At 49.6% G+C, this 24198-nt stretch overlaps 1 protein-coding gene across 3 annotated transcripts in view; it reads left to right on the forward strand.

Moving 5' to 3' along the window:
- Nucleotides 1-357: 357 nt before the first annotated feature.
- The window catches only part of SMARCA4 (SWI/SNF related, matrix associated, actin dependent regulator of chromatin, subfamily a, member 4), a 33525-nt gene continuing 9684 nt past the window's right edge, over nt 358-24198 (forward strand). For 2 of the 3 annotated variants that reach the window (XM_040414970.1, XM_040414968.1), the window contains exons 1-22: nt 358-450; nt 10998-11239; nt 11349-11481; nt 11571-11981; nt 12140-12235; nt 13563-13821; nt 13916-14042; nt 14128-14301; nt 14379-14552; nt 15569-15736; nt 15817-15867; nt 18502-18632; nt 19225-19282; nt 19380-19498; nt 20108-20255; nt 20349-20512; nt 21699-21765; nt 21853-21963; nt 22221-22463; nt 22818-22931; nt 23205-23312; nt 23398-23484. In XM_040414970.1, coding sequence (XP_040270904.1) covers nt 11033-11239; nt 11349-11481; nt 11571-11981; nt 12140-12235; nt 13563-13821; nt 13916-14042; nt 14128-14301; nt 14379-14552; nt 15569-15736; nt 15817-15867; nt 18502-18632; nt 19225-19282; nt 19380-19498; nt 20108-20255; nt 20349-20512; nt 21699-21765; nt 21853-21963; nt 22221-22463; nt 22818-22931; nt 23205-23312; nt 23398-23484 — 3150 coding nt within the window. In that variant the 5' untranslated portion in view covers nt 358-450; nt 10998-11032. Of the gene's footprint in view, nt 451-563; nt 600-10997; nt 11240-11348; nt 11482-11570; nt 11982-12139; nt 12236-13562; nt 13822-13915; nt 14043-14127; nt 14302-14378; nt 14553-15568; nt 15737-15816; nt 15868-18501; nt 18633-19224; nt 19283-19379; nt 19499-20107; nt 20256-20348; nt 20513-21698; nt 21766-21852; nt 21964-22220; nt 22464-22817; nt 22932-23204; nt 23313-23397; nt 23485-24198 lie in introns of those variants that run through there. The other variant, XM_040414969.1, reaches the window with a different exon arrangement.

Below are 24198 nucleotides of genomic sequence, written 5' to 3' on the forward strand. Positions count from 1 at the left end.
CTCGTGTGTGAACAATCATCTATATGCAGAATTCTCGAATGACACCTCATGTGACTCAAGTTTACCAAATACCATGCAGTTCTTCCATTTGAACATGTTAATGACTGAGAATACACAACTAATTCCTGATTTTCCTAATAAATCACCGCAGAAGACAGCCTGCAGTCATAAACAGAAGCTAGTACAAAAAGTGGCATCTGCCCTCTTTAAAGATGGCGGCTCCTTCCCCCCACAGCCGTCTCCATGACAACCCAAGGAGCCCTCAAGCTCATTCTTTTGCCATAGGACAAAGAAGGAGCCACGCCGTGACGTCACGACGTCCATGCCGCATTTGGAGTATATAAAGCAGAGGGGGAGGGGAGAGCAGCTTAGTTGAGCAGTGTTGGCGGCGGGAAAGGGGCTGCTTTTGGCTGAGTCCCGGAGAACGGTGGCGGCCGGAGGTGTGGAGAGGTGAGGACGGGTGGCGGGGAGAGCTATGCGGCCAGAGGGAGCCCGGGCATAGAGGAGGAGGAGGGGAGCGGGCAGTCATTGAATGAAGTGGGCGGGTAGTGGGAGGCGCAGCGGGGACAAAGGGGCCTGATAGCAGCGAGGAGCTCCAGGTATCGGGGTGCTGGGGGGGAGCAGTGGAGGGGTGCGGGCTGTGACCCGTGAGGGGCGGGGGTGCTCCGGGGACTAGTCCAGCCCCTGGGTGTGGGTACCCTGAGGCACTGTGCCACCCCCTGCCTCATGGGCGACCATAGAAGTCAATGGTGTTTGTATGGATGTTGACCTCAGATGTCACATCGTATTCTTCCGTGGTTCCCCTTAGGTTGGGGCGAGTTGCTATGTTCCCCTTCCCTGGCAAAACTTTTCTTATGATGGTCACTTTGGCGCTGAGCGCCCTCCTATGGGTGTCAATGGATGGACCCCTGTTATCGGGCACATAGGTCTGCCAGCTGTCTGAGTATGGATCTGGGCACAGTGCAGTGATTGTGTACTGGGTGGCATGCGTCGGTGCCAGTGTGAGCCTGTGCTTCATGAATGGGAAGATGTGTGCTGCCCCGTGGTACGGTTCTATAACTTGCTGTCCGGTCTGGACCCATTGGCACAGGCTGTCGAGACCGACTAGATCAGGTGGTGCTCCCGGCCAGGGTAACTATCTATTAGACGAGGTTGGCGTCTTCATGCCGGGCGGCCAGTCCTCGCAGCTTGTGGTAATGAGGCATGGTGGCATTTTACTGGGTAAGGATGTTTTTGGTAGGAGGACATTGCCGGGCACCTCCTGGACCCAAAGTCTCTAAATATGGCAGGTGTAAACTGATAGGAGGCTGTGGGCACAGCCTGGCAAGTCTCCATCGTGCATTGATGGGCATGGTTGTTTATGGGATGGCGCACAGTAAGCAGTGGATGCTTCTGAACATGGGATGCGTCGTTGCTCATCCTCTGTATGATGCCCCGCGTGGCACTGCCATCTGGTCCTCCATCATACCTTGTACAGGATTGTGGAATATGATGCCCCGCGTGGCACTGCCATCTGGTCCTCCATCATACCTTGTACAGGATTGTGGAATATGATGCCCCGCGTGGCACTGCCATCTGGTCCTCCTCCATACCTTGTACAGGATTGTGGAATATGATGCCCCGCGTGGCACTGCCATCTGGTCCTCCTCCATACCTTGTACAGGATTGTGGAATATGATGCCCTGCCATCTGGTCCTCCTCCATACCTTGTACAGGATTGTGGAATATGACGCCCCGCGTGGCACTGCCATCTGGTCCTCCTCCATACCTTGTACAGGATTGTGGAATATGACGCCCCGCGTGGCACTGCCATCTGGTCCTCCTCCATACCTTGTACAGGATTGTGGAATATGATGCCCCGCGTGGCACTGCCATCTTGTCCTCCATCATACCTTGTACAGGATTGTGGAATTCTGGGGTACACTTGCTCTGTGCACTTGTTTTCGGGAGGAGGGTGGTCATGGTTTGCCTACAGACCATGTGAATAATTGACTGATCCCCTCCATGGGGCGGCATCGTGCCACTTTCTGCCGATGCCCACAGGGGGCAGGCTACTTTGTACTGTTGTCACACTTGGATATCGCTCTTTCCAGGGGGTCAGTCTTTTTTGTGGCTCTAGCCCAGGGACCGGGTGATTGATGATGAATCTTGAAATTTGCTGCAGGTCCCTACATTTTTGGGTTTCCCTTGATGCCCATAGACATTGCTGACATCTGCAGTGATTGGTCCGTCCCTCATATCGATGCTTCTGTACCTGGAGGTACGATATATGGCCGGATCGGGGGGGCAGCCTAGACTGCTGTATACTGACCGGTTATCAGGCTTATCCGGTGTGGGGGATATGTTATAGTCACAAGATTGACCCTGATGGGCCAAACCCTCAGATATGGGAGCGTTCCCCTTCCCCATGTACATTTATTAGTGATTGGTTTATTAAGGAGAGAGGGGGCAACCCTCAGCGAGAAACGGGTGTCATTGGTTTGTCCCCGGCACTGGACGTCCTGGAGACAGGAAGCCCCCTCTACACATTAGGTTGACAGCGAACGTTAAATGGGCAGCACTAATAGAAGTCTTTCCCGTGATGTGCCTCTTTAAATTAAGGAATGACCCTAACCTGAAGAGCTCTGAATCCCTCTGTAAAGCCCCGGTAAGGGGGCAGGAAAGTGATGCGTGTTGTATGCCACGTGGCACTTCAGACCCACTGATTGGTATAAAGGGATGGCCTGACTGCGTCCACCTTTGTGGGGGTATTGAGGGCGCCTTGGCATTGATGCTGTAGGAATGGGTGGCATTGTTGGCCACAAAGTTTGAACTTGGAACATAATCCTAGACCTAGATGGTTCCTCATGGTTTCTGAGTTCAATTGACTTCTGCTGTGCATCTGGACCCCTGGTCTGAGTGTGTCTTGCCCGCCTGGTGCCAATATTGTCCTCTGTACCCAATGAATGAAAATCAACAACAACAAAAAAAAGTCCATAATAATCCAGTGATCAGCCTGTGGTGGCTTCAGGCATCAGATGGCATGAGTTCGGGTGACGTTCTTGCCAGGTGCAGCACTGGACCGATTATCCTTATGATTTTGCTTATGGCATTTGGCCAAAATTCTTGCAGGACCCCATCCTTGTTCTTGTCCTCTTCTGCTGGTCGCTAGTTTGACCAAAAATTGTCCATAGTGATTAACGTCCTGCTCCTTCCAGCAACTCCTTGGGGACAAGTGCCTAGAAGTTTGCTGTCGTCGCCCAACTTTTTGAGTTGTTTTCTAAAGGTCTCGAAATAGACGTGGAGTGCTGTCTTCTGATCTGAACCATCTAGACCAGGGATCGGCAACCTTCAGCACTCCATCTGCTGTGAAAGCACAACTCCCAGCATGCAAACATGCTCGGCTGCACTTCTAACTCCCATAGAAGTGAATGAAGCATTCTGGGAGTTGTCGTTTCTGAACAGCCCTGACCTAGACGTTTTCTCAAAATCAAGATGTGGTTAGGGGGAAACTTCTTCCCTTCCCGCAGCACCTGACGGCAATGTAATGCTGATGGATCTTGCCTTTCTTCATAAGACTCTATATTTCCAGTGGTGGTTCTTCAGCAGGATGACCGGTGGGGGTCTGACCTCTGGCAACCCTACCGATTGTCAGAATTGGAGGGTCTGCAGTGATGATTTGTTGTTGTGCCCCCTTCCACATTTTCACTGCTGTGCATTCATTTGAATGGGGCCTTGCTGCAGGGTGGTGGGTGACACTGCTGTGAAGGGAGTGCAGCGCTAAATCAGCGCTGCAGCCCATCCATTCTCATGGGGATTCCAGAGGTCAGGCTCATCCTATGTGCCCATGTGCTGGGAACCTTTCCAGACGTACACAGAGTGCACAGAGAATTACTGGACTACACGTGCCAGCCTTGTAGGCCTTGGATGTTGCGTGTCCTCGACGTTCACAGAAAGCAATCCCTGAGGATGACTAATGGAGGTGACAGAGCTGGTTTTGGGACAATGGGGCCATTGTCCTGTAATGATGGGAAAGACTGTCTTCCTCCTTTCTTTTCCAGCCAAGTGTCATCTGTGGCCGTCTTTCTGAACAGTAGAAGGTTGTACGGAGGCAGTCTGCCATCTTGGTGGTGGCGCCGGTTCTCTGAGATCTCCTTGTATTATGGCCACCTCTGGACTAAGCACTTTTTGGTTTCTACAGCGTCTGTGTCCCATTGCCAGATAGAAACATCCTTAGTGCCAGGGATAACTTGCTTGCCTCCTGCTCGCTGCCATATACTGCACAGGTCCGCTCTTCTTCCATCATGGAGTTGCCCTTAAATCTTTTTTTTTTGCTCAAGGGGTCTCTCATTAGACATCCTGCAGAGGACCACCACCCACCATGTAGTGGCTGATAACAGGGAGCACCGGATTGTATTCCACTGTGCAGGATGGGCAGGTAGAGCTCTCGGACCGACGCGGTCGTTCATATGCCACGTGCAGATGGCCGCACTTCTCGCCTTGGTGGTGTCGTTTGGTCACCATGGGCTAAACGATGTATGGTCATGACCCATTCTCCAGCCTGGGAGCCATACAGTGGATGCAGGATACCCCGCCATATCAATGTCTACTCTCCCGACCTAAGCCAAAAGGAAACTCTCTTTGGCCTGCGTTGGGCGAATGGTGGTCAGCAGATACATGGACACTAGGAATTTATGTGAATATGGCCCAGTTAGGTTCTGTGTATTCCTTGGCTGCCAGATGAGCGGCTTTCCCTACTGAAGTCCCCCATATGCATGTGTATCCAGTCCATGAAATACGCAGCGTATGTCAGCAGTATTTCTCGGACTGAACGCTGCTCCTGTGACGCGCCAAGTGATTTATAATGCAGTGTGTTCCTGCCCGACCTCTGTACTCTCACAATGGCGTCAGTACAGCTTATTACCGCCGAGGTCCGTCAGGAAGACCGCTGCATTATAAATCACAATACTGTGAGTTAGTTCAGTCCATAAGTGGGAAATTACCTTTTTAGGGGCCTTTCACACATGGTGAGTTTTACTGTGGAATTTCGGAAAACCCACTGGCGGCCGCGTCCTTTCTGCTTCCCATTCCTCTCAATGGGAGTCGCGCTGACTGCGGGAAGACACGTCCCTTCTCGGCGTGGCTGCGTCTATAAGTCGCCTCTCTCCGAGATTCTCAGCACTGCGTCCCATTGAGATGAACGGGAGGCAGAAAGGACGCGGCGGGTGAGCGTCCCCTAGTGGTGGCTAGGAGCAAGAGGATTGGGCATGTTGTTGAGATCAAGCAGCCTGATCCTTTTCTCAGCTGCATTAGATGTGATGTGTGCAGTCTCTCCGTGGCACAGATGAAAAACCTTCAATAATTAATGCATTTTGCTTTTGAAGCTCCTTTTATGTTTTTTTTTTTTTTCCCCCCTCCCTCTTCATCTGGGAAACAGGCGTCTTGTCCTAGAAATGCCTGGCGCTCTCTCCTTGAGAAGAGCAGATTGCGTTTTATCTCTCTCCTCCATCCTAATTGAATTTATTTGGTGCCGTACCTGGACGCGGCCGGCCTGGCCTTGTAATTAACGCAGGCAAGACATCAAAGTGCAAGTAATTTCCCGCTACAGCCATAGCGAGGCGTTAATCAGATTCTTTGCTTTAATTAAATCTCTCTGTGCCATTTAAAAGGAGCTGCCGGGAAGTGCCCCCCCGCCCCCCATCTCCGCGCCATAAATTCTAGCGTTGCTGGCGGAGAACAGCCCGCACCTATGAAACGTTCTTCTGACGGTCTACGGCGTGGGCGTCTGCATGGAACCTGACAGCTCCGTTTATATGGCATTTTCATTTTCTGCCTCCATCGTTTTTTTCCTTTTTTATTTTGTTCTGGGTTAATTTGTCACCTCTGCATTGTGGATGCCGATATTATTTTCTCCGCGGTGCGAAAATACGGTGGCGTGCCTAGATGGCGGTAATGTCTAATGAATGGAAGCAATGTGAGCCAGCGTAAACCTGCAGGGCATCTGTGGAGCTATCCTACAAGTGAATGGAGCCATCCGTTTTCTGACCCCTGCATTAGATGAAATGGCTATTGGACATCATATAGAAGGGGGTCACCCTCCTCACAAGCTGGGCCGCTCTGGAGGACTCCAGCCTTTATGGTATTGAACCGCTAGGCGGTACTACATGTCTCCGCTGGACTGGCTGCGGCTTCCCCCGGCAAAGTCGGGCTGATCGCCATAGGCGATGTTTTCCCGAAGGGGTCGCCTCTATAACGTGACAACCTCTGTTACGGCTCCATTGCACATAAGATTTAAAGAGGAGCAGATTTGCTTTTTGTCTTGATTTTAAAAAATGTAATAAAAAAATCCATCATTTTGCGTCTACAGCATTCACGCGTCTCCATGGTAACGGTCTGCTCTGCAGTCGTGTCCCCGTCTCTCATCCGCTGACTGTGTGTAAGGAAGTAGTGGAGGAGTACAGCCGCCTGATCTGACTACAGAGGGTTTGTTTGTAGTCTGTTACCATGGAGACAGTCTGCCTTTTAGGCCTTATGCACCCGGTCGTGGCCGTGTGCTCCCCGCATCATGGATGCGGACCCATTCACTTGAATGGGTCCGCAATCCGGAGCTGCGGTGCAGAACGGAGGCACGGAAGCTCTACGGAGTGCTTCCGTGGTGTTTCTGTCCGTGCCCCCCGCACCGCAAAAAAAAATAAAAATATAGAACCTATTCTATTTTTTTGCAATGTGGATGAATCACAGACCCATTCAAGTTGAATGGGTCTCAGTCCATCCCGGCCACCGCACGGATGTTGCCCGTGTATTGGGGACTGCAAATTGCGGTCCCCAATGCACTGAACGGCCGTGTGCATGAGGCCTTAGGTGTCCTGCATCCGTTTTTGCAAGTTTCATTTCTGCAAAACTTGGATACCAGCCGCGTGCATCTGGCATTTCTCCCCTTAGCAGGCCCGCCCTGCATATGCCTATAGGACGCGGAACGGCCATGCAGATGTAGAAAAAAATGGGTTGGCATCTTGCCGGTGTGCGCATGCCTATTTCAGCGGCATGAGGGAGAATTAGCTGCTGCTACAGGGATCGGTGGGTTTGCTCATCTCAAAAGCCCCCATACACACTATTGTCATCGGATGAACCCGCACTTTTATCAGGACCACCCGACAATCTAATGTGCCCCCGTATACAGCGGCTCTTTTGGGCCAGGGGTTCACGATGGACTGTAAGGGCTCATGCACACAAACGTATTTTCTTTCAGTGTTTTTTTTTTTTTTTTTTTTTTTATGCGGAACAATTCATTTCAAAAATGGAAGTTACTCCGTGTGTATTCCGTTTCCGTGTGCGCGTATTTCCTTTCCGCAAAGAAATAGAAAATGTCCTATTATTGTCCGCATTACGGGCAAGCAAAGTACTGTTCTATTAGGGGCCAGCTGTTCCGTTCCACAAAATACGGAATGCACATGGACGTCATCCGTATTTTTGGCAGATCCGTTTTTTTTGTGGACCGCAAAATACATACGGTTGTGTGCAAGAGGCCTAAGTTGGTGACGGGTTTGTGGTGCCCTTTACAGTAGACAACCCGTGTTATCTGCGCAGGAGGAATGTAAGGCTGGCCACGCGGATCGCATAGCTGTCAGCCTGTTATCCGTCCTGACGTATTAATATGCATGCGTTCTTGGACGAGCATGCATGTGTCTTGAACAGATGGAGGAGAGGAAGCCGCTCCCACTCCAAGCCTCTCGGGCAGGGGCTTATTAAAAGGTTCAGGCATGTTGAAATCAAGCTGCCCCATCCTGATCTGCTAATGTGGGGGTTGGGATGCAGACATACACATTAGTTCAGGGATCGCCAACCTGCGGCCCCCCAGCTGTTGCAAAATTACAACTTCCAGCATGCCCAGACAGTCTACAGCTATCGGCCTACATCAGGGCATGGTGGGAGTTGTAGTTTCACAATTGCCAGAGAGCCGCAGGTTGGCCCTCCCTGCGTTAGTTGGTCAGTCTCGCTGATATTTTTCTAAGGGTACTTTCACACTTGCGTTTTTCTTTTCCGGTGCTGAGTTCCGTCCTAGGGGCTCAATACTGGAAAAGAACTGATCAGGCATATCCCCATGCATTCTGTATGGAGAGCGATCCGCTCAGGATGCATCAGGACGTCTTCAGTTCAGTCTTTTTGACTTTTTAGGACTGAGAAAATACCGCAGCATGCTACGGTTTTATCTCCGTCCAAAATTGTGGAACACTTGCCTGGATGCCGGATCCGGCATTCATTTACATTAAAAATACTGCAATGCCGGATCCGTCCTTCCGGTCTGCGCATGCGTAGACCTTTTAAAAATGTGAATGAAAAAAAATAGAAACGGACCCGTTTGTCCGTATGACAGACTGATCCGTTCTTGCAATGCATATGTGAGACGGATCCGTCTACAAATGCTGTCCGTTTGCATGCAGATTGCCGGATCACTCTGCCGCAAGTGTAAGGCCCCGTCCACACGGGCGAGTATTCCGCGCGGATGCGATGCGTGAGGTGAACGCATTGCACCCACACTGAATACCGACCCATTCATTTCTATGGGGCTGTTCACATGAGTGGTGATTTTCACGCATCACTTATGCGTTGCTTGAAAATCGCAGCATGCTCTATATTCTGCGTTTTTGACGCAACGCAGGCCCCATAGAAGTGAATGGGGTTGCGTGAAAATCACAAGCAAGTGCGGATGCGGTGCGATTTTCACGCACAATTGCTAGATGATCGGGATGGAGACCCGATCATTATTATTTTCCCTTATAACATGGTTATAAGGGAAAATAAGAGCATTCTGAATACAGAATGCATAGTACAATAGGGCTGGAGGGGTTAACAAAAAATTATTTAACTCACCTTAGTCCACTTGATCGCGAAGCCCGGCTTCTCCTCTGTCTCCTTTGTTGAACAGGACCTGTGGTGAGCATTCATTACAGGAACAGGACCTGTGGTGATGTCACTCCGGTCATCACATGATCTTTTACCATGACGTCACCACAGGTCCTTTTCCTGTAATGAATGCTCACCACAGGTCCTGTTTAACAAAGGAGACAGACGAGAAGCCGGGCTTCGCGATCAAGTGGACTAAGGTGAGTTAAATAATAATCAAAAAAAATTAACCCCTCCAGCGCTATTTTACTAAGGATTCTGTATTCACAATGCTATTATTTTCCCTTTATAGCCATGTTATAAGGGAAAATAATACAATCTACAGAACACCGATCCCAAGCCCGAACTTCTGTACAGAAGTTCGGGTTTGGGTACCAAACATGCACGATTTTTCTCATGCGAGTACAAAACGCATTGCAATGTTTTGCACTCGCGCGGAAAAATCGCGGGTGTTCCCGTAACGCACCCGCACATTTTCCCGCAACGCGCGTGTGAAAGGGGCCTAAAAGTAGCCCCATGTACATGACCGTAATTTTGGTCCGCAGCCGATCTGCATTTTTTTGTGGACCCATTTATTTCAGTGGGGCTGCGAAAATAAATGCAGACAGCACACTGCCTTCATATGTGCGTTTTGCAAAAAAAAATAAAAAAAATGGAACATTTCCTATTCTCCGCTTTGCGGGCAAGAATAGGCATTTTTAGCATCAGGCGGATGTGCTGAATGGGGAAATTGCGGACCCCAGAACGGATACCTGTATGGCCAGCTCTCTATCTGGTACGTGGGCTTGGCTGCGGCAGAGGATGTCGCTGTTGCCTTCTCTTCTCTTGCCTTGATTTGTATGCTCGGTGTGATGCAGCGGTCCATGTACTATGGAATAAGGTCAATTATATTCCTCTAGGAACGCTGACGGTGCAGATTGTAGGAGCACCCGGCGGCTGCGGAGAGCTTGTCTGTGAGATAGGTCCTCTCTGGTCTCATGTACATGTGGTCAGTACGCTGCTGTATAATGTGGTACGGGTTATGTGGCGTCCACTGCAGCCAATCAGATCGATCCTTTAAAAGTTATGTCTGCCTTCACAATCTTTTTTTTAAAATTATTTAAATTGTCCTATTGTGTAACATTTTGAAAATCTTAATATTCGCTATTGTTTTAGGACCTCCCGTTCTGTGCAGACCCATGTATCTCCACGGTAACAGACAACAAACAATCGGTGTAGTCTGATGATCCTGCAGTCACGCGTTCTGTCATCTGTTCCCAGACTACAGAGGATCTGTTTGTTGTCTGTTACCATGGAAACACAGGGGGAAAAAAAGTGATGAACGTGGATGTAGCCTTAAAAAGGTTTTCTGAGATTTTATATACTAATGACCTGTACTCGGAATAGGTCAACAGTAGCTGATCGGCCGGGGTCCCGGGTCTTGGAAGGTAGCGGCGCTCCTGTGAGTGCCACGGTCTTCTCGCAGCTCACACAGCGCCATACATCTCCATTCTCTTCAACTTCTGAACGGAGGGGGTCCCGGGTGTCGGACCGCCACTCATCAGATACTTATGACCTGTCCTAAGGATAGGTCATCAGTATTAACATCTCGGAAAACCCCTTTAAATGTTAAATCTCGCCCCTGTGCGAGCTGAATCCATCCTTCCTTTGCAGCCGTTCTAATGAATCCCCCCCCCCCCCCCCCCCCCCCCCCCCCCCCCCCGTGGTCTTATGACTTGGTTTCTGAAACACCGCAGGGGATTGCAGCCTGACGGTAGATGCTCTGCAGCCCGTATGTTGTCTAATGGAGGGGTAATTAGGCATTGCTTGTGTGGCGTGGCCCCTGTGCCGTGTTTATACGTGTCTCTTGCCATCAGGGCCAGGTATCCCAGACCTTGTGATTGAGCATTGCCTGTGGTATAGATGGTTTAGTGCAGGGATCAGTAACCTACGGCACTCCAGCTGTTCGGAAACTACCACTCCCAGAATCCTCATTTCACTTCTATGGTAGTTACTAGAGCAGCCAAGTAAGTGTGCTTGCTGGGAGTTGTAGTTTCCCAGCAGCTGGAATGCCGAAGGTTGCTGATCGCTGGTTTAGTGCCTGTATAGGACTAACGGCGACTTTTCTTTTTCAGAGATCAGCATTGAGTGAACCTCTTGACCAAAAGCAATGTCCACCCCCGATCCGCCTATGGGCGGCACCCCTAGGCCTGTCCAGTCCCCTGGGCCAGGCCCTTCCCCTGGTGCTATGCTGGGCCCTAGTCCTGGGCCATCTCCTGGATCGGCACACAGCATGATGGGACCAAGCCCTGGGCCACAGATTCCCCCTCAAGGACCCAGCGGATATCCTCCTGAAAACATGCACCAGATGCATAAGGTGGTTATTTACTGAAAAAGTATTATGGAGTCTGTGATAAAAAGGACCCGGTTTGTGGTTTACACGCTGCTCATTGCTTTATTATTTTATTTTTTTTCTCATGCTGCAGCCCATGGAGTCCATGCCTGAGAAGCCGATGCCGGATGACCCCCGTTATAACCAGATGAAGGGTATGGCTATGCGGCCTGGTGGTCTTTCTGGAATGGGGCCTCCACCGAGTCCGATGGACCAGCACTCACAAGGTATGTGGTCACAGAAGAAATCCAATTGGGCTGCACTGTTCCTGTTGGGGAAGCATTACATAGTATATTGTGGTCCTCTTCCCCCACAGGTTACCCCTCACCCCTGGGCAGCTCTGAACATGTACAAAGCCCCGTGCCCTCTAATGGCCCACCCTCCGGACCTCCAATGCCATCTGGTTCCGGAGGGGTGAACATGGAGAACGCAGACCCTCAGCAGCAGCAGCCGCCACCGCCGCAGCAGCAGCCGCCCCAGCAGACGAGCCGCAGCCCCACGCCGTTCAATCAGAATCAGCTGCATCAGTTACGGGCACAGATAATGGCGTACAAGATGCTGGCCAGAGGGCAACCAATACCCGATCAACTACAGATGGCTGTACAAGGCAAGAGGCCTATGCCAGGCATGCAGCCACAAATGACAACACTACCTCCACCTTCAGCTTCCGGGACTGGACCTGTGCCTGTCTCAGGGCCAGCACCACCCAGCTACAACAGACCTCATGGTGAGAGCAATCCTTAAACCTAGGGCTCTGGTCGTGAACTGGCATTTGCTGCCCTCTGTTCTGTTTGCCGCCTTCATTGGCCGGAAGGTTCGGTATAAGCTCAGGACTCTCTACTCAATGTCCTGGGTTTTGTGACTGATGTTTCCTTCTCATTGTAGGAATGGCTGGACCAGCCATGCCGCCTCCAGGACCTTCGGGTGCTCCTGTAATGCCAGGTCATCCCCCAGGTGCACCACCTAAACCTTGGCCTGAAGGTAATTTTGCGATAACGTGATGCTATGCATTAGTACACCACTGTGTTCCATGCTTGGAGTCTTGGGTGTAATCTTAAAGTGCCATTATAATAAGACCATAGGAAAGAAACCTTCGCTCTGCAGATCTAGGACGCCGTCACACTCCTCAATAAGGTGTATGATTTGGGGATTTTATGACTATTCGCAGTGTGTATTGGATAAAACAGCACCTGGCAATCCTTAACCCCTTTCCTGTAAATCAGCGCACGTGTGATGTTTACGTGATCGACTGATGCGGGACGGCTGTGATTGACGGCACCCTCCGATGGCTAACAGTGGGGAAATCTCTGATCCTGGCTATTTGAAAGGGCTCATCTGGGATTTAGATATTGCTGGCCTATCCTCAGGATAGATCATCAATATCAGATCGGTGTTTGGTGTCCAACTCCCGGCGCCGATCAGCTTTTTGAAGGGTCCATGGCACTCGCCAAAGCTCCGTTTAGCATTCCGTCACCGCGTTTTTTACCAAGCACAGCGCTGTATGTTGTATTGCCGTTGTACTTGGAATCGCAGCTCAGCCCCAATTCACTTGAATGGGACTAAGCAGCCCCTAGGACAGAGGTGGGCAACCTGTCGCACTCCACTCCAGCCGTTGTGAAACTACAATTCCCAGCATGCTCTTGAGGATAGGCCATCAGTGTGTTAAAATCCCAGATAACCCTTTTAACCCTATGTTCACCATAATCAATGCAGGTCATAGTGCTGACATGGGAAGGGCTATCCCTTTGTCATTTCTGACAGTTCTATACTGCCCGCCTGGGGACTAAGGTTCACAGAGTTGTTTAGTGTAAGCCCCTTTTGTATGTGCCATAACTAATTCATTTATGGTAAACTTAAAGGGCTTGTACATCTTCAGGGGTGGCCTTTCTGCAAGACTCCTCCATGTGGCCAGTCCTGAGGAGGAAAGCATACTTACCTGATCACCCGCCGCTGGGTTTCCAGCTCCTTTCATTTCCCACCCCTGCGGGTCCCTCACTCGGGTCCCCAAGAGTGAACATCTTGTTTGATGCTGGTTACATGGTCGCCGCAGTGGTGATACGTCCCCCATGTGTCGCTTCATTGGGTCACGTGCCACATAATTACCAGGTTGCATTTGCAGAGCTTTTTGGGAATCTTGATTAAAAATACATTTGCCGTATGTAACGATTAAGTTTGACTAGTGGTCATGTGTGGTGACATCTTAAGACCATGACATTCAGTTGAGTCGCAGGCAGTACTGTCTCGTGTAAAGCACGTTAGTCATCCTGAAAAGGACATGGGAATAACCTCTTTATTCTGTTTCTCTCAGGTCCCATGGCCAATGCAGCAGCTCCAGCCACTGCACCTCTGAAGCTGATTCCTCCACAACCAACTGGTCGCCCTTCTCCTGCACCTCCTTCAGTGCCACCTGCTGCTTCTCCTGTCATGCCACCCCAGACCCAGTCACCTGGTCAGCCAGCCCAACCTCCACCTATGGTCCAGTATCATCCCAAAGGCAACCGTATCACTCCTATCCAAAAGCCCAGGGGCCTGGATCCTGTGGAAGTGCTACAAGAGCGTGAATATCGGTACGCCATTTCCTGACTGGCTCTTTAAAGGGGAGCTGCAGTTTAATACAGGCAAGAACATGTCTCCATATATATTTATTTTTTTCCATATTAGACTTCAGGCCCGAATTGCACACAGGATCCAGGAACTGGAGAACCTCCCAGGGTCTTTAGCTGGTGACCTTAGGACCAAAGCTACTATAGAACTAAAAGCTCTTAGACTCCTAAACTTCCAGAGACAGGTAGGTGCCTAAGCGGAGACCTCTGTGGTAGGCGACTGCGTTTCCTTAACTGGACAGACCCAAAGCATTCATGAATTCTTTCCAGCTCCGACAAGAGGTTGTAGTCTGTATGAGGAGAGACACCGCCTTGGAGACGGCTCTGAATTCCAAGGCTTACAAACGCAGCAAACGCCAGTCTCTACGTGAGGCCAGGATCACAGAGAAACTGGAGAAACAGCAGAAGATTGAGCAGGAACGCAAGAGGCGGCAGAAGCACCAGGTGAGGAGAGGTTCATCAGATGTCACTTTTTCAGGTGGCCGCACCAGGGTTTCTCACGGCATGTCCTCTGTCTTCAGGAATACCTAAATAGCATCCTCCAGCATGCCAAGGACTTCAAGGAGTTCCACCGCTCTGTCACGGGGAAGATCCAGAAACTGACCAAGGCTGTGGCCACGTATCACGCCAACACCGAGCGAGAGCAGAAGAAGGAGAATGAGAGGATCGAGAAAGAGAGAATGCGTCGTCTCATGGTAGGTTTATTGCCTCTCCGTAGCCGTGGTAGTTTCTGACCTTTGCACATAGATGTTGTCTGTGGTGATCTGTCTTACCGCTTTTGCTTTCAAGGCAGTTAAAGGGCATCTGTCAGCAGTTTTGTCCCTATGACACTGGCTGACCTGTTACATGTGCACTTGGCAGCTGAAGGCATCTGTGTTGGTCCCATGCTCATGTGTCGACATTGCTGAGAAAAGTGATGTTTAATATATGCAAATGAGCCGCTAGGAGCAACAGGGGCGTTGCCATTACACCTAGAGGCTCTGCTCTCTGCAACTGCCACACCCTCTGGACCAGAAAAGTGGCCATATGATAGATCTGGGGGCAGATGGTCCGACCCATGCCCCTGCCCCTTTTTAAAATCGGGCAGAGGCAGTGTTGAAATAGCAATTTGTACAAAATGGCTTTTAAAAAGTTGCAAACTTTTTATAACTTTTATGTCAGTTTTCTGGTGTATGGGGTTGATGGTCGTCGCCCCGTCCCCCCTCCCAAATTACATTAACAAATGTACCCATAAAAAAAAATTGTGAAAGGATAAAAAATAAAATGAGGAGAAAAAGGTATAGCTCATATCAACTCAGGTCACCAAGCACAGCGCCGCCTATTGTATAGTGGCCATGCTTGGTATCGCGCTCAGCCCTATTCACTTCAGTGGGGCTGAGCTGCACCTAGACCATGTGACCAATGAAAGTGATGTCACTGGCCTAGGCAAAGCTGGCCACAACGCTACTGTGAGCATTGGTGCCTTATCAAACAGCTGATGGGTGGGGGTGTTGTATTTCCACTGATCAGATACCAATGACCGATTCAGAGTCATCATAAAAAATAAAATAAAAAACTTTAGCAAAACCCCTTTTATAGTCCAACAAACAAAAGTTAAGGCCATTAAAGCGCCATGTATGCAGAATGTGTGTCTGGTCACCAAGGGGTTAAACACATGTAGCTTCAGTAATGCAGATCTTGAAGATGGGTTCTTTCTTTCTTCTCCTTCCAGGCAGAAGATGAAGAGGGCTACAGGAAGCTGATTGACCAGAAGAAGGACAAGCGCTTGGCCTACCTCCTGCAGCAGACGGACGAGTACGTGGCAAACCTGACGGAGCTGGTGAGGCAGCACAAGGCGGCCCAGGTACTAAAGGAGAAGAAGAGGAGGAAAAAGAAAAAGGTGAGACCAGGTGCTTGAGAAACCATCACTGTAAATGTGTCCTAAAACGTATGTTATACCGTATGTCGTGTATGTTCCAGACACTGGAGAACGCAGAAGGACAGCAGCCTGCACTTGGGCCTGATGGTGAGGTAAGGACAAGAGACGTCTATAGGATGTTACAGCATCCACATATCTCCTGTTTATCATGGGGCAGTGGTGGGCAACCTTTTTTTTCAACTGAGCCAAATCTCGCCAAAACCACGATTGAAATTTATTTTGAGAGCCACATTTTTAAAACCGAAAATACAGTCAGTGACGCCTCCTTTGGCCTGAGCGCCGCACGGCACACATGTAGGCAGGACAGCCGCAGGCTGCCGCCCCCGAGAGGAGGGAGGGGAGCGGGCGCCCGGCACACAGAACAGTGCTCCAGACAAAAAAAAATTCCTAGTAGCCATTGGCTCCTGAACTGAAAAATTTAGGAGCCAAATCAAAATTTTGGTATCGTGACAACGCTACGCCGATCAGGGTTGTTTTGAAACCAAAATTTTGATTCGCTTTCGTCACCATAAAAAAGTATTGTGATACTCAATACCGTGCAAAAAAAAAAAACACCAAAAAAAGCTGCGTGCATTTCGCATTTTATGAAACATTCGGCCCATAATAGAACAGTCCTATGCTATTTTTTGGGGTGACAAGGTGACTAAAAAGGCTATGTAATATGTTTATTTATTTATTGTTTATATATTTTATATGTAAAATTGGGAAAGGGGGGATTTAAACTTAATATTTTAAAGTACTTTCACATTAGCGTTTTTCATTTCCGGCACTGAGTTCCGTCACAGGGGCTCTATACCGGAAAATAACTGATCAGTTTTATCCCCATGCATTCTGAATGGAGAGTAATCCGTTCAGGATGCATCAGGATGTCTTCAGTTCAGTCATTTTGACTGATCAGGCAAAAGATAAAACCGTAGCATGCTACGGTTTTATCTTCGGCGAAAAAAAATGAAGATTTGCCTGAATGCCGGCTCTGGCATTTTTCCCCATAGGAATGTATTAGTGCTGGATCCGGCATTCAAAATACTGGAATGCACCCGCACTAAATCCGGACCCATTCACTTCTATGGGGCTGTGCACATGAGTGGTGATTTTCACACATCACTTGTGCGTTGCGTGAAAATCGCAGCATGCTCTGTTGTGCGTTTTTCGCGCAACGCAGGCCCCATAGAAGTTAATGGGGCTGTGTGAAAATCGCAAGCAAGTGCGATTTTCACGCATGGTTCCTAGGATGAAAGTCTATTCACTGTATTATTTTCCCTTATAACATGGTTATAAGGGAAAATAATAGCATTCTGAATACAGAATGCATAGTAGAAGGTCAATATAATAAACATTGGTGGCGCAGTGCGCCCCCCCATCACCCCAATATAATAAACATTGGTGGCGCAGTGCGCCCCCCCCATCACCCCAATATAATAAACATTGGTGGCGCAGTGTGCCCCCTCAATATAATAAACATTGGTGGCGCAGTGCGCCCCCCCATCACCCCAATATAATAAACATTGGTGGCGCAGTGCGCCCCCCCCATCACCCCAATATAATAAACATTGGTGGCGCAGTGCGCCCCCCCTACACCCCAGTATAATAAACATTGGTGGCGCAGTGCGGCCCCCCCTCAATATAATAAACATTGGTGGCGCAGTGGGCAGTGCCAATGAGGGTTAAAAAATAAAAAAATAATTAACTCACCTCCTCCAATTGATCGTCTCCTGTTCTTACTTCTTTCTAGTTTCTTCAGGACGCAGGACCTGTGGTGACAACACTGTGCTCATCACATGATCCATCACCATGGTAATGGGCCATGTGATGAGCTCAGTGACGTCACCACAGGTCCTGAAGAAACTAGAAAGAAGTAAGAACAGGAGACCGGCAGCTACCTGATCAACTGGAAGAGGTGAGTTAATTTTCTTTTATTATTTTTAACCCTCATTGGCACTTCCCACTGTGCCACCAACGTTTATTATACTGGGGGGGGGGGAACCGCACTGTGCCACCAACGTTTATTATACTGGGGGGGGGGCGCACTGTGCCACCAACGTTTATCATACTGGGGGGGGGGGGGCGCACTTATTATACTGGGGGGGGCGCACTGTGCCACCAACGTTTATTATACTGGGGGGGCGCACTTATTATACTGGGGGGGGGGCGCACTGTGTCACCAACGTTTATTATACTGGGGGGGGGGGGGGGGGGGCGCACTGTGCCACCAACGTTTCTTATACAAATACAGGAGGCGGGTGCCGGAATCAAATAGCCGGCACCCGACCTTTGTGACAGGGAGCTGCGATCAGCGGCAGTTAACCCCTCAGGTACCGCACCTGAAGGGTTAACTCAACTGCAGTGGATCGCAGCTCCCTGTCATAGAGGTCGGGTGCCGGCTATTTGATTCCGGCACCCGCCTCCTGTATTTGTATTAACAGGTCAGTTTTCTTCATTGGCGCAGTGGCCACAGCCCCTCCCCTCCTCCTCCCGTCTCTTCTTATTGGCAGCGGCGGGGACAGCAGCAGCACAGGGGGGAGGGAGAGACTCCTCCTGCGCTGCTGAGAACGATCATCTCCTGTGCCCGCGCTGTATTGAGCAGAGCTGCGGCGGCGGGTCCAGTCGCAAATGGCATCTGGAGCCCTGCAGAAGAGCCGCATTAAAGTGTGTAAAGAGCCGCATGTGGCTCGCGAGCCGCGGCTTGCCGACCACTGTCATGGGGTAACAGTTACTTTCCTCCACAGCCTTTGGATGAGACCAGTCAGATGAGCGACCTTCTGGTCAAAGTTATCCATGTAGAGAGCGGAAAGATCTTAACCGGTGCAGATGCTCCGAAGGCAGGACAGCTGGACACCTGGCTGGAGATGAATCCTGGGTATGTTTGAAGGTGGTGGCAGCTTTATTAAAGAAAAGTTAAGTGCCTGGCAGCCAATCAGGTTGTTGCTTTAATTTTTCTCAGCCATTATACCCAAGTGGCACTTAGTCTGTCAGCACGATCAACCCTATTAAAGCAGGCATATTGACTGGTAGGGTTGATCATGCTGATGAAAACATGTTGTTGTGCGTCCGTTCCGTGCATTGGGGACCGCAATTTGCAGTCTCTAATGCACGGGCAACGTCCGTGCAGCGGACAGGAAGGATCAAGACCCATTCAACTTGAATGTTTCCGTGATCCGTCCACACCGCAAAAAAATAGAACATGTTCTATTGGTTTTTTTGTTTGTTTTTTTGCGGTACGGAGGCATGGACAGAAACGGTGCGGACCCATTCAAGTAAATATGTCCGCATCCGTGATGTGGGGAGCACACGGCCGGTGCCCGCATATTGCGGACCCGCTTTTTGCGGGCCGCAATACAGCCACGGCCGGGAAAAAGGTTGTGTGCATGAGGCCTTAACCATAGAACTCGCATTAGTGTTTGGTATTTTTCTCCCAGAATATGCGCTGATAAATTTCTTATTCTAAATAGATATGAAGTTGCGCCGAGATCAGACAGCGAGGAGAGCGGATCGGACGAGGAAGAGGAGGTGAGAGATGAGATTATTCTGTGTGTAAGAGATTATTATTTTTTTTTCCTTGCTCTTTCATGTTGCAGTTTGAGATAAATTTGCTTTCTCATTCCAGGAAGAGGAGGAGGAGCAGACAGCGCCCCCTGTGGCCAGTTTACCTGCAGTGGAGGAGAAGAAGATTCCTGACCCAGATAGCGATGAGGTTTCGGAAATTTATGCTCGAGAGATTATCGAGTGAGTCTTACGTCTTGCATTGTAACATGGCGGTGTTAGTCCTCTGTCAGTGTGATCTTGTGACCGTGGTGTACTCGGTAGTGGCCAGGTCACTCCTGATCGTCGTCCATTATAATACATGGTATAAAAAACGGCAGAACGCGAGCCCACAACGCGATGGGTTGAAATGTAATCCTGCCTTTTTGAGGTTATGTTGCTCCCCATAGTTGTCACATAGCGGTTGCTGCGTCATGGCCACGCTACCTTCTACAAGGATAGCTACCTGCTCGCATATACTCTCCCCGCCACACGCTCCTCCTCATCTCTGCAGATCTCATCTCGTGGTCAGTGTGACGCTGCCACCTGCTGGCCACATTAAATGAGTTCCTCAGTGGAGTGATAATTACGTGCAGGATTCAACATGGCCATCTCTGACCTAGTCATCTGCAGTGGAGAATGCGTCTATGTGACTGGTTAGTGAGGCCAGGCTTGATGAGGGTTGACTTACTGTGCAGATTGCAGGAAAAGGTCATTCTGTCCAGGGATATTTAGCAGCCGCTTTCTGCAGGGGTTTAGAGTTTTTGTTGTTTTCTGTGCATTGGTTCACGACTTGACTCTCCCGCTGCCCAGGAGTGCCAGGCAGGATGTGGATGACGAGTACAGTATATCGCAGGCAGAGGCCGGCCTGCGGTCCTACTACGCTGTGGCGCATGCCGTGACTGAGAGGGTGGACAAGCAGTCTACTCTGCTGGTGAATGGCATCCTCAAACAGTACCAGGTAAGTAAATCGGTGTGAGGGCTCATTACAGTACGTGCTCTGCTGCTCCTGATCTCACCGACCCCCCAAACCGCGCGTCTTATCCTTCCTCAGATCAAGGGTCTGGAGTGGCTCGTCTCTCTGTATAACAATAACCTGAATGGGATCCTCGCTGATGAAATGGGTCTGGGGAAGACTATTCAGACCATTGCTCTGATTACATACCTCATGGAACACAAGCGCATCAATGGACCCTTCCTCATCATAGTGCCACTGTCGTAAGTAGTTGTCTTATCTACAAGTATCCTCTCCAGTCCACACCATGTAGGTCTCAAATTCTCACGGGAGAAATATTAGCTCGGCGGCTCTGGCTGTTCAGCGCTCCACCAGGTTAGTCGTGGTGGAGCGCTGCTGAACAGGCGGGCATCTGCTCTGTACAACTCTGTGGGAGATGTGGAGATGACTTGCAGGGCGTATGGCACTCAATACTGTGACTTCCCACTGCAGCCTTCATGGTTACTCAATATAGTGATTGGCGGAGGTTCCGGTTTATGGCCTATACTGTGGCTAGGCGAAATGTTAATGTCTGGAATTTCCCTTTTTTAATTGTATGAATGGAAAATACGCTGTGGGTTTTCTGTGCGGCAAATCCAGTGCCGGCAAAGTGGATACGACTTTAAGAACTCGTGTACTGTACACACTGCGTAAAAAATCTGCAGCATAAATTGACCTGCGGTGAGGACTTGATAGATTCAGCGCGTGTATTTATCCTGCGGATTTCAAACCTTCCTTCGCAATGCAGAGAGTGAAATCCGGAGCAGCAAAAACCGCAGTGCACTTTGCGGTTCCATGGTTTACGACCATCCTGTAAACCAGCGGTGGTGGTCGTGCTTGCACACTATAGGAAAAAGTGCCAGCCTCTCTGGTGGCTGGGACTGTGGCACCGCACATAGACTAGTGTGTGTGTTCCCATAGTGTGCAATCATGACCACCATTAATGGAATGCAGGGTGGTCGTAACCATGGAAACGAGCAGTGTTTTAATGTGATGGAAAAATGAATCCATCCAGCAAAGGAACAATATGGACAGTCACAATACATTAGTAAGTGGCCTGTATTATCTTTCTCTACATAATAAATGCTATTTGCTGAAGTGACACAACCCTTCTTAAGGCTATTGACACCTTTTGGGGCATTTTTTTTTTTTAGGACTGCATTTTACTCTTTTTGGGCTAAAAATCTTTATTTTTTATTTATCTTTATTTAAAATGTTCAGCTGTTTTTGAGATACAAGGGTTACAAGTCTTTGCAAGTTGGTGCACCTGAGTTGGCTCATGTAAAGCCTTATGTGACCTCTACTCCTCATAAGGTGGTCAGACTGAGAGGGCTTCACAGAAGCCATCAGCTGATGGGACTGATCAGTAAAACTCTGCACACTGATTTCTGCTTTTCTTTTCTCTTTAAGAACACTGTCTAACTGGGTTTATGAGTTTGACAAGTGGGGGCCATCAGTGGTCAAGGTGTCATACAAGGTCAGTAACTCAGACTGTCCTTCAAGCGTTTTACATGCCATCTACTGCTGGTCCATAGGTTGAGGTAACCTCTGTTTCTGCTTCTAGGGGTCTCCTGCTGCTCGCCGCGCTTTTGTTCCTACGCTCCGTAGTGGCAAGTTTAACGTTCTCCTCACTACATATGAATACATTATTAAGGACAAGCACATCCTGGCCAAGGTAAATGCTGCCGCGTGTCGGAAAACCTTCATAGCGTTAGCTGTGATAGGCCAGTTTCACACAAGCGCGTTGGCAGTCAAGTGTCCTGGCTCGACAGCGGGGTCTAATGATCTGAACTAACAGCATCATATGTCCATATAATGCTATCGATTTAGCAGCACATTAGACCTGCGATCAGGCTAGGACGCTCGGTCGTAGTACAACGTGAAAGTGTCCTTCTCTCATGACTTGGATCCTCACATTTACATCCTGTATAGATCCGCTGGAAGTACATGATTGTGGATGAAGGTCACCGCATGAAGAACCATCACTGTAAGCTGACACAGGTCCTGAACACCCATTATGTCGCCCCGCGTCGCTTGCTGCTCACCGGGACTCCCCTGCAGAACAAGCTGCCGGAGTTGTGGGCTCTTCTGAACTTTCTGCTGCCAACCATCTTCAAAAGCTGCAGTACGTTTGAGCAGTGGTTCAACGCCCCCTTTGCAATGACTGGAGAGAAGGTACGAGTGACCTATACCATATCAGGGAGCAGCTGTTCAGCTTCCTAACAAGTCTGCCTGAACTTTCCCACCATAGTATTGCAGATGCAAATGTCCGTTTTAATAGAGGTGTGGTGCCTAGTGTACCCTATGTGGTCACACGCAGAGCTTAGCAGTGACATGATGCATTGGGGACACGTCCCCTCTGCAGGCAGTCACTGGCTGCAGTGGCCCATATGACCCGCCCCCCCCCTGTCAAACCATGGAGACTGGAGTGCCTCAATGGGAGCAGGACTGAAGGAGGTGCTCCGCAGGAAAACACAGGCGTTTGATATGGGTGCATATGGTTGGCTGACCCCAGCTCTTGTTTTCCAGGTGGATTTAAATGAAGAAGAAACCATCCTGATCATTCGTCGTCTTCACAAGGTCCTACGTCCCTTCTTGCTGCGGAGGCTCAAGAAGGAGGTGGAGGCTCAGCTGCCAGAGAAGGTAAGTAGTCCCCATTTTCTTCCATGGCAAACCGTATGTGTGACAGTCACTACTACAATGATGTGGTGGGGAGGTCAAAGCCCTGGGGCACCTGTGCATCTTCTCAAAAGGGTTTCCAAGCCAGGCAGCTCCTCTAATGCATCAGCGTAATCCCAGTCCCATGTGTCCGCGCTCTACCAGGTCTTCTAGTATTGTTAGTGCTGAATTAATAATCAATGGGATCTGATTTTGAGAGGCATTTGTATATGAATGACGAGCGTCTTCTCTCTTCAGGTGGAATATGTGATCAAATGTGACATGTCTTCGTTACAAAGGGTCTTATACAGACACATGCAGGCAAAGGGCATCCTCCTCACGGACGGATCAGAGAAGGATAAGAAGGTAACTGTTCTGCCTCTGTGCTTTCATCCGTACATAGATGTGCACCGTGTGATGCTCATGGGATGTATGACTCTTCATCTCACAGGGTAAAGGTGGTACTAAGACCCTCATGAATACCATCATGCAGCTTAGGAAGATCTGCAACCACCCGTACATGTTCCAGCACATAGAGGTGAGCCGTCTGATGTAAGCGCTAGAGAATCTGGTCACTTGTGGAATTGTATGATAAACACATGATAGTGATGCTGGTCCCAACGATCCATATGAAAGTGCCTGGTGATCGCAGCTACAAGGGGGTCTCACACCTCCCCCTTCAGTGCTGGTTTGATGCTTAAACGTGGCATTGGGGTGGTTAATGACCAGGATCAGTTCTCTGATCCAAGCAGAAGAACAGCTATGTATTAAAATCGTCCTTCCGCCAGTGGAAGCAGTTGCATGATCACCTGATCGTAATAGTACATGGTGCCCTGACTACCATGCCATTCATGTATTCAGTTAACATGCAGAAATGTACATCCCGTCGCCACTGATGGGTTATCCTCAGGCTAGACCATCAAGATCTGATCAGCTGGGGTCCAACACCCCTCCTTCGCCAAGCAGTTGTTTGAGTTGTTCCAGTAGGAGTCTCGTCAGTAGGAGTCGCACTACAATGTCCAGCACAGGGAGCTACTGTAGAACAGCTGACTGGCAGGGTATCAGGCTCCGCCAATCGGATATTAGCGGCCTATCCTGAGGATAGATTATCAGTAGTAAAGGCCAACAAGTACATTAGCGTAATGTTGGACAAACCTGCCGAGATCAGCGAGTTCGTCCAACAGTTTAATGTGCATTGGGAGCTTCCAACTCTCCTCCGTCTGAGAGCAGGTGGAGCAAAATGGATATTTTT

This window comes from Bufo bufo, chromosome 1, assembly GCF_905171765.1.
Source record: "Bufo bufo chromosome 1, aBufBuf1.1, whole genome shotgun sequence".
NCBI classification, from domain to species: Eukaryota; Metazoa; Chordata; class Amphibia; order Anura; family Bufonidae; genus Bufo; species Bufo bufo.